The sequence below is a fragment of the Copadichromis virginalis genome, linkage group LG5 (genome assembly GCF_057382275.1).
Source record: "Copadichromis virginalis isolate Kocher_CV1m ecotype Utaka linkage group LG5, C_Virginalis_male_GT1.1, whole genome shotgun sequence".
NCBI lineage: Eukaryota > Metazoa > Chordata > Actinopteri > Cichliformes > Cichlidae > Copadichromis > Copadichromis virginalis.
In genome coordinates this window covers 22,513,172-22,523,489 of record NC_140622.1, presented here as the reverse complement: position 1 = coordinate 22,523,489, position 10,318 = coordinate 22,513,172, and the positions used below count along the sequence as shown (strand labels likewise).

At 36.5% G+C, this 10,318-nt stretch overlaps 1 protein-coding gene across 1 annotated transcript; it reads right to left on the bottom strand.

Moving 5' to 3' along the window:
• Nucleotides 1–3,642: 3,642 nt before the first annotated feature.
• Nucleotides 3,643–6,922, bottom strand: LOC146709693 (uncharacterized). The gene is made up of 5 exons (XM_085457947.1): nucleotides 6,901–6,922; nucleotides 6,399–6,650; nucleotides 5,945–6,226; nucleotides 5,428–5,721; nucleotides 3,643–3,650 (listed from the first exon to the last, which is right to left on the bottom strand). The coding sequence occupies exons 1-5, from the start codon at nucleotides 6,920–6,922 to the stop codon at nucleotides 3,643–3,645; spliced, it is 858 nt and encodes a 285-aa protein (XP_085314073.1).
• Nucleotides 6,923–10,318: the final 3,396 nt, after the last annotated feature.

Sequence of the window (10,318 nt, the reverse complement as noted above, 5' to 3'; positions counted from 1 at the left end):
GCGAAAGACGGCGGTGGGTTTGAAAACAATTTGCCCGGAATCCGGTGTTCTCATCGGCTCTAGTGAGGCTTGGACCCCGGCTAGCTATCGAGCTGGTGGGTAACAGACGTCTCGGAAAACGTCCGAGTACTTTTGAAAATATGTGGTGTCCTGATAAACTGAGCCGATATTTGAGGTTTACACAGCTACATTCTTGCCTGAAAATATGTTAAACGTGTATTTTGTGACCAAGAAAGAATAATAAGAGTAATATTAAAACTAACTAGCTGCCGCGATTGTTGGAAACTGAGCTGGGTCGCGCTATGAATTCTGGGACACAGCTTCTTCTTCTTCGGGGTTTAACGGTAGCCGGCATCCTTGTACATGCAGTGCTGCCATCTTCTGTTTCAGTCCGTTATTGCACTCTTAAATCCTACTACTTATTCCTGTGTCTTTTATGATCTTACAAAGCTTCAAACGGCGCGTCGACTATTAAATTAGTCGTCGCCGATTTTGATAGTCGACGTAATCGTGACTAGTCGACTAATCGTGGCAGCCCTAGTATATGTAAGCGTGTAAAACCAGAAGATAGTCAGATTAACAGTATTTTGTCTCTATCTGCCATTCTGCAATTCATCTCATGTAAACAATAATGTGGCGCACAGCATGATGTAAAAAAAGGCACATACCTTTGACGTTGCGTGACAAACTCTGTATTCCTCGTCCACACGTAAACGGAAAAACAAACATTTTTCTTGTGAAACAAAGGGGGGCCTAGCAAAAAAAGTTTGGGAACCGCTGCATTAGGTGATATTATATATAATAATAAATGATAACTATAATATATATAATGTTCGTCCTGATATCTATTGCTACCAATAGAAGTAAAAAATGACAGACAAAAGTTTACATTTTAAAGACAGTGCAGCAGCCACAACAAAACCATTTTTGGTCAACCTTAGTAGTCAGGTCAATACGCACTATCGGAAAAGTTCTGTTTGAGTTAATTTGAAACACAAGGGCTGTGGTGGCCAGAAAGAACATAAGGCGTAGACTGGTACTACTGGTGGCCAACTTGAGATGACATTACTTAAATCTTGGAACCACATTTCACTGGAAAACAAAACAAAACATTATATAATCATCAAGAAATCATAGATAATGTTTTATTGCAAGAAAACGTCATCTGAAATTAAATTGTATTGAAATGAAATGTACTGTATGTATGGATTTGTTTTCTTACCAATGCCGGTTTGCGTAAGGAGAACAGGCAGTACAAGCAGGAGGACATCCACTGTCACAACTGCTCCGATTATCCATATAATTTTTGATGCTTTAAAAGAGGAGGTTATTTCGCATTTTAAAAGGAAACTGTTTAACAGGGTAAAAACACCTTGAAACTTACTATGGCAATGTGACACAGATGGCTCATTCTCAAGAAGCATTTGTTTAATTCGGTTTTTAGTGATTTGGAGCACACAAAAACTTGTTTACACATATGTTCTGTAGGTTACTGTACTGGGAAGGTTACTTTTAAAATTTATTCCATTACAGATTACAGAATACATGTATTTTGTAACATACACCGTTAAGCTACTCAATGACAGTAACGTATTCTGGATACTTTGGATTACTTAATATATTGTCATGCTTTACAACTACAAGAATGTACTATTGCTGTGTGATTTATTACTATTACTGAATGTTACTCTCCATACCAATACCAAATCGATTTTTAAATCTTAATATAAAATGAGTAACATATGACATGACATCAGGTAAGACTGCACTTTTTGCTGTGATCTCGTATAGAAAACTACTTCTGTATCAGTAATATGTTTTTTTTGTTGTCTGTTAATAATCATGTGGAGTAGCATTCATTAATAGGAATAAAAATCACACAGCAATAGTACATTGAAGATACTGAAGTTTTGCCCATCCCATTCTTCTTATATAGTGGTCTCAGAAATTCCAAGTAAGAAATGCAAATGAGTGTTACCTACAAGCATACTTTAACAGGTAAAATGAAGTGGCAAACCGTCCTGGCTTTATGACTATGAGCTACAAGCATACTCTGATGGGCAAAGTTAAGTGGCAAACCGTCATACCTTCTTAAATTTGCAGAAATGTGCATAAACTAGTTACAGTGGGACGTTTTGCCGAAGTAGGATGGTTGGTCAGAACACCGGTACATTATATATATATATATATATATGTTCTTTAATAAAAATAGTAAAATTAGGTCTACCTGTCATTCCATCATCAGTTGCTGGATCTGTAAGAGTTGTGTCACCAGCAGTAAAATTGCTCACAGCTGTGAGAGTTACCCCAGGAACAAAAGAAGGGGAGGCTGCCTCTAGTGAGATCCCAGGAGAAATATTTCCTTTAGTGCCTAGAAAGTGTACTTAATCAAACATTAAAAACCACAACAATAAACTTTTATATTCCGTTTTAAAATCTTACCTGTAATTCTGTTTCTTCTTTGGATTTTTATAGAAATAGGAGTAGATGTTGTGAAAATCCTCAAAGTATTCAGGTCTGATGGATTCCTTTTTTTAAAACCTATTTTTTTGTCAAATTATAAAAATCAAAAAGAATTTCTTGACAGCTCATTAAAATTTTCACATTAAGAAACGAATATATGTGTTCACAAAAATCAACTTTTTAAGTCACTTTTAAAAATCTTACCTGTAATTCTGTTTCTTCTTCGGTCTTTCATAGAAATAGGAGCAGATGTGGTGAAAGTGCTCAAAGTAGTCAGATCTGATTGATTTAACAAATGTCAAAATGTGAAATTCAAAAATCCAAAAGATTTTTTTCATAGCTCAGTGAAATTTCCACACTAAGGAACTAAGAAATGTATTCAGTGTTATTTGTAAAATAATATCAGAAATTATTTCCAGTCCTGTATGCAGCTGTTTCATTCTAATATGACATTGGCAATGGTAATTTTTATATATAGCATTCATTTCATGTAACTCAATTTGCTTCTTGCAAAAAAGAAAAAAAGAAACATTAAAAAAAAGCCAATGTCGGTATATAACGCCTTACTGCAGCTAAAGCAGTAAAACATAACAAAGTAAAGCAATTCAATCCAGTCTTTAGGTGATGACGTGACGAATCCTCCTTCCGGGCCCAAACTACCCTGCATTTAATAAGGCTTTTGTGTTTTTAAAGTGTTTTAATGCTTTGTATCTTGTTCTACTTAATCTGAACAAGCACCTGAAAACAGTCAGTGACCACTGTCGGCCTCTCTCAGTTTTTATTACCGCTAATAATTTTAAAGCTCAGTTTTTAAAACCTTACGATGTAACTACAGCCCAGACCCAGGAAGCAGTACATTAATGACTAACCTTGTATTGTGGATGAATTATCTCAGTTGTTATCCTGACTGAAGTTTGATCCGTTTACAGCAACCTGCCATGCGATTGCATTTGTCACTGAAGAATCCTAATGTTAACTTTTATCGAGTGGAAAAAGGTTAGCGTTCATCCTCCAGCTTCACTGTTTATATTATGCTAACAGAGCTGTGTCGCTAGCGATCACGTAGCACATCATATACCAGCTAGCCAACTTCAGTAACCCTATAATCATCACTTCTGTTTAGTTTTCTGTCTTCATATATGTCAGAAATGATAGCAGAGCTGTACGTCTTAATTTGTTTCAGAAATCTGTCAGTCAGGACATGGTATATTATATTTAGATCAAAGCTGGGGAGCTAACTCCCTGCTAACTTCTAACTCCGTTAAATGTCATAAATTAAATTTTTATGGATGCCTGGGTGTTAAACTTAATTGTTACACCTGCTAGAGCAGCCACACTCATCATTTTATTACAAATGAAAGAATTTAGACAGTTTTTCAACTCTGAGTGATGCCACAGTGGACCTGCAGCGGAGTTTGGGCCCAGACAAGGCTAACAACGTCAGACTTAACCCTCTTGGGTGGATGGATGCGCTGGCATGTCAAAATCACATGACCAATTTAAGATGACACAGCAACAAAATGCAGCGACCCAGTTTCCATTTAAACTTTGGTCGAAAGTGTGGCCTTCAAACTATGTACCAGTGTTTTAATTGTTTTGATGGGCCACGTAAAACCAGAGTTATGATAAAAAAATACACGCAATGCTTTTTTCTGAACAAAACAGTGGTGTTTACAGCGGGAAGAAGCTAGCAAACACTCTTGGCTTGCAAGTGAAAAAAGAAACACCCCTTTCTTATTGGTGTTAAAGTTTACAATGTCAGCCAATCAAAAAAAAATGATATGGCAACATGTGGCATTTGGTTGTTTAGGAAGAGGGGGCAGTTTTAGGAGTGATGCCCGGTGAAAGTGTGCGAGCAAAAGAAAGAGAGAGAGCGAGTTTTCATATGTGAGACATTAGTGACGTTTAGCGTGTTTGGAGGCTATAGTTAGTGTGTTGTGTAGTTATTGTTTTGTATTGTGTGTCAGTTATACTGCTGAATGTCACAGTTGCTCCAAAAAAGCCACCAAAGGCAGTTTCCAGTCTAAACGCTGTCTCCACATGGAAAACTGGACTGATACATCTCCTGCTGTCAGACCTGCAGGGTTTAGGCCTGTGGTATTCTCCTCTGTCTTATAGTGGACAGACACTATTTTTGGAGTGGCACAAATAATTTGTGTGCCTTCTTATTTGATGCAGAACACCTGATTGTTGTGTAAATAGTTTTAAATGGTTATATAAAAACGCCTGAAGCCTTGGCTGCATTTTGAGATAAATAGTAACATATAACTTGTGCATAATTTTCAGAAATGTACAATTTATATTTGATTTCAAGTTATGAAACTGATTCATTAAACATGTTTGTGGTTTTTACAGTAAAAAATATAACTTTTTTCTATTCGGATTTTAATTTTTTTTCTCTGAATTTAGATCAATTGTGCTAATATAGTATGTCAAAACGGAAAAAAAAAACCCTCCAATTTCAGATATTTGAGGTTGTGCTGAAAATAATGATACCAAACAAGTCAAGATTAACAGTTTTTAAGGGTGAAATATAGAGGTAAAATCAAAAGTAGTCAAAAACTGCAAATTATACCCTGGACCCCAGAGGGTTAAAGACCAGATAGCCCCTTTGAAGTGCAGGCCTGGGAGAATAAAAAAGCGTTTTGTCTATGTTGGATATATTAACAGTTGTAATTGACCTCAGGTCAACAGGCAGATGGTTTAAAATTATCACAATAATTCAAAGCAGGCTCGGCACACATCCAATTCTGGGAACAGTTACAAGAGCTGCACCTCATCAGGTGCAGCTTGTAACTGTTCCTGAGAGGTCCTGAGAGGTCTAACTGCACTGTAATACTGCACAGTTATTCCTGGTTAATTTAAAATACAGCTGTGTAAAAGTCAGTTTTGGCTTATGTTTTTGGCTTGTAAAACCTAAAACTATATGTGCAGACTGTGTGGAAAAACAGTACAGGCACTTACATTGTATACTAATGGAGGATATGATGCTGTGAGGAGACTGGTATTGTCCTCCTTTACGCTCTGTCATGTAAAAACATGCCACTTGAACCTCAGCAGGTGAACTCTGCTGTGCCATAAAGATGATCTCAGTTGCTGTAAGTGTCTGCTGACAGGATATGGATGTAGATTTTCTTCTTCTCATGAAGTACAAAAAACACTGAGTCACAGAAACAGATGATGGAGTCTGACAGTTCACTGTGACTGAGTCTGTTTCTGTGATCACAGCTGGATTCACTGTCAGTTCAGGCCGAGGAGCTAAAAATGTAAACAGTTGTTGAGTTAAATAACTAAATATTGCTTTTTTCATAAAATAAGATCAATGAGAGAAAATCTTTTGTTAGTTTTACCTTTTATATTAGTCATGAAAAATGTCTATACACCTCACTTATCCTCCATTTTATGAGCAGCTTTGTATATTAAAGTAATTATTTAGTTAAACATTCTAACATTAGCCCATTGTAAAAAAAAATTTACTCACTCTGTATGATGATTGGTGACATGTTACTGACTGGAGATTTCTGTATATTAAGGTAATAACAGGTCATTTCAAGTGTAACAGGTGAACTTTGACGTGTCCATGACAGAAATTCAGACCCTGTCAGAGTCTGCAGACAAGGAGCTGCTTTATCAGGTTTATCTCCTGAAATGATGAAATAACACTGAGACACAGGAACAGATGATGGAGTCTGACAGTTCACTGTGACTGACTCTGTCTCTGTGATCATCAGTGGGCTCACTGTCAGTTTAGGTGGACGAAGATCTGGAAGATTCAAGTATATGTTAGATTAATTAAATATATTTGCATACAAATTAGATAATTTACATACAATATTTATGATAGCAGAGTGCACTGAGATATTAGTCATTCCAGCCCATAAGCATTAATAAGCATTACTGAACCATAAACTGTTCATGGTCATTTCTTCACTCACCGATTATGTTGATGGTGGATGGCTCACTGTCAGGAGATGTACGTTTAAAAGTATACGTTTGTACAGTGTAAGAACATCTCACTTCAACCTCAGCAGGTAAACTGTTCTGTGCAATCTTCAGCAGCTCAGTCCCTGTCAGTGTCTGCACACAGGAGGAACCTTTGGACAGTTTCTGGCTTGCAGTGTAGAAATCACACTGAGACACAGAAACAGATGATGGAGTCTGACAGCTCAGTGTGACTGAGTCCGTCTCTGTGATCAGAGGTGGATGCACATTAATTTCAGGCCAAGGAACTGAAAAAAATGTAAACATTTGTTGAACTGAATAAGCAAATATACAAAAATAATCAATGACAGAAAATGTTTAGGTGGTTTTACTTATTATATTGGTGGTGAAAAATGTTCTCACACCTCACTTATCTTTCATTTGCAGCATTGTATATTGAAGTAATTATTTAGTTACACATTCTAACATTAGCCCATCGTTAAAGTGTTTACTCACTCTGTATGGTGACTGGTGACATGTTACTCAGTGGAGATTTATATATATAAAGATAGTAACAGGTCAGTTCAACTGTAACAGGTGAACGTTGACGTGTCCATGACAGAAATTCAGACCCTGTCAGAGTCTGCAGACAAGAAGCTGTTTTGGCAGTTTTATCTCCTGAAATGATGAAATAACACTGAGAGACAGGAAGAGGATTCTGACAGTTCAGTGTGACTGAGTCTGTCTCTGTGATCATCAGCGGGCTCACTGTCAGTTTAGGTGGACGAAGGTCTGTTAAATAAAATATATGTAAATTTTAATAAGTAAATTTGATGTACATAAAATATTTTTGATAATAGATTTACAATACCAAAGTAAGCATGTAAATGTAAAGTATTTACGTCTATAAATGTTTAACCTATAATGCAAATTTAATTGTCATTTCTTCACTCACTGTTTATGTTGATGGTGGATGGCTCACTGTCAGGAGATGTAAATTTAAAAGTATAAGTTTGCACAGTGTAAGAACATCTCACTTCAACCTCAGCAGGTAAACTCTTCTGTGTGATCTTTAGTAGCTCAGTCGCTGTCAGTGTCTGCACACAGGAGGAACCTTTGGACAGTTTCTGGCTTGCAGTGTAGAAATCACACTGAGACACAGAAACAGATGATGGAGTCTGACAGTTCACTGTGACTGAGTCTGTTTCTGTGATCACAGCTGGATTCACTGTCAGTTCAGGCCGAGGAGCTAAAAATGTAAACAGTTGTTGAGTTAAATAACTAAATATTGCTTTTTTCATAAAATAAGATCAATGAGAGAAAATCTTTTGTTAGTTTTACCTTTTATATTAGTCATGAAAAATGTCTATACACCTCACTTATCCTCCATTTTATGAGCAGCTTTGTATATTAAAGTAATTATTTAGTTAAACATTCTAACATTAGCCCATTGTAAAAAAAAATTTACTCACTCTGTATGATGATTGGTGACATGTTACTGACTGGAGATTTCTGTATATTAAGGTAATAACAGGTCATTTCAAGTGTAACAGGTGAACTTTGACGTGTCCATGACAGAAATTCAGACCCTGTCAGAGTCTGCAGACAAGGAGCTGCTTTATCAGGTTTATCTCCTGAAATGATGAAATAACACTGAGACACAGGAACAGATGATGGAGTCTGACAGTTCACTGTGACTGACTCTGTCTCTGTGATCATCAGTGGGCTCACTGTCAGTTTAGGTGGACGAAGATCTGGAAGATTCAAGTATATGTTAGATTAATTAAATATATTTGCATACAAATTAGATAATTTACATACAATATTTATGATAGCAGAGTGCACTGAGATATTAGTCATTCCAGCCCATAAGCATTAATAAGCATTACTGAACCATAAACTGTTCATGGTCATTTCTTCACTCACCGATTATGTTGATGGTGGATGGCTCGCTGTCAGGAGATGTACGTTTAAAAGTATACGTTTGTACAGTGTAAGAACATCTCACTTCAACCTCAGCAGGTAAACTGTTCTGTGCAATCTTCAGCAGCTCAGTCCCTGTCAGTGTCTGCACACAGGAGGAACCTTTGGACAGTTTCTGGCTTGCAGTGTAGAAATCACACTGAGACACAGAAACAGATGATGGAGTCTGACAGCTCAGTGTGACTGAGTCCGTCTCTGTGATCAGAGGTGGATGCACATTAATTTCAGGCCAAGGAACTGAAAAAAATGTAAACATTTGTTGAACTGAATAAGCAAATATACAAAAATAATCAATGACAGAAAATGTTTAGGTGGTTTTACTTATTATATTGGTGGTGAAAAATGTTCTCACACCTCACTTATCTTTCATTTGCAGCATTGTATATTGAAGTAATTATTTAGTTACACATTCTAACATTAGCCCATCGTTAAAGTGTTTACTCACTCTGTATGGTGACTGGTGACATGTTACTCAGTGGAGATTTATATATATAAAGATAGTAACAGGTCAGTTCAACTGTAACAGGTGAACGTTGACGTGTCCATGACAGAAATTCAGACCCTGTCAGAGTCTGCAGACAAGAAGCTGTTTTGGCAGTTTTATCTCCTGAAATGATGAAATAACACTGAGAGACAGGAAGAGGATTCTGACAGTTCAGTGTGACTGAGTCTGTCTCTGTGATCATCAGCGGGCTCACTGTCAGTTTAGGTGGACGAAGGTCTGTTAAATAAAATATATGTAAATTTTAATAAGTAAATTTGATGTACATAAAATATTTTTGATAATAGATTTACAATACCAAAGTAAGCATGTAAATGTAAAGTATTTACGTCTATAAATGTTTAACCTATAATGCAAATTTAATTGTCATTTCTTCACTCACTGTTTATGTTGATGGTGGATGGCTCACTGTCAGGAGATGTAAATTTAAAAGTATAAGTTTGCACAGTGTAAGAACATCTCACTTCAACCTCAGCAGGTAAACTCTTCTGTGTGATCTTTAGTAGCTCAGTCGCTGTCAGTGTCTGCACACAGGAGGAACCTTTGGACAGTTTCTGGCTTGCAGTGTAGAAATCACACTGAGACACAGAAACAGATGATGGAGTTTGACAGCTCAGTGTGACTGAGTCCGTCTCTGTGATCGCAGGTGGACTCACGCTCAGTAAAGGTGGAACACTGGCTGCAATTTCAGATGTAAATATTTCATGATGAGCTATTGTGGAGACGTTTCAAAGTAACAAAGCAAACAGCTGATACACTGATTAACATAAGTGTGTGCGTCTGTGTGTGTGTGTATAATTAAATTTATTACACTAACCTTGTGCTTTAATTCCATGAAAATAATCTGTTGAAGTTGAAGAAAACATGTATAATGATATGAATCTTGAATCAATCTTATTATGTATTAAACATAAGTATGCATTAATAATGTATAGTATGTACAAAGCATAATAATAGCAACACCTAACAAAAATATAAACTGAACACATCAAATGTAAGAGCAGAAAAAATGAAAATAAAAGAATTTCACAGGAAGTTTAACTTACAGAGAAGGATAACGAACAGCAGGACTCTAGCCATGATAGCATGAACGACCTGCAGAGCAAACTAACACTAATCTGACGTTCACCAACATTACATCACATAACTTTCTTCCACGAAAGCCAGAATTAACCGTACTAACCAGCCACAGTAACACATTTTTTTAAAACCCTCAGCCCATGTAACTATGATATATTTAGATAAGCGCTGCCCCAGTGTTGAAATATAAACAGTTTATATTTCTCTTGCTTTGCTGTTACATCTTTTACACTGTACAACCTCATTAGTTCCCAGAACTTAAAAAAACTATGCAAACTCGTTGCCTCAACTAAGTAAAGCTTACTTAAGATGACTATGTTAGGACAACTTATTCATTGTATGTATACAGTACTAAGAATAGCTTGATGT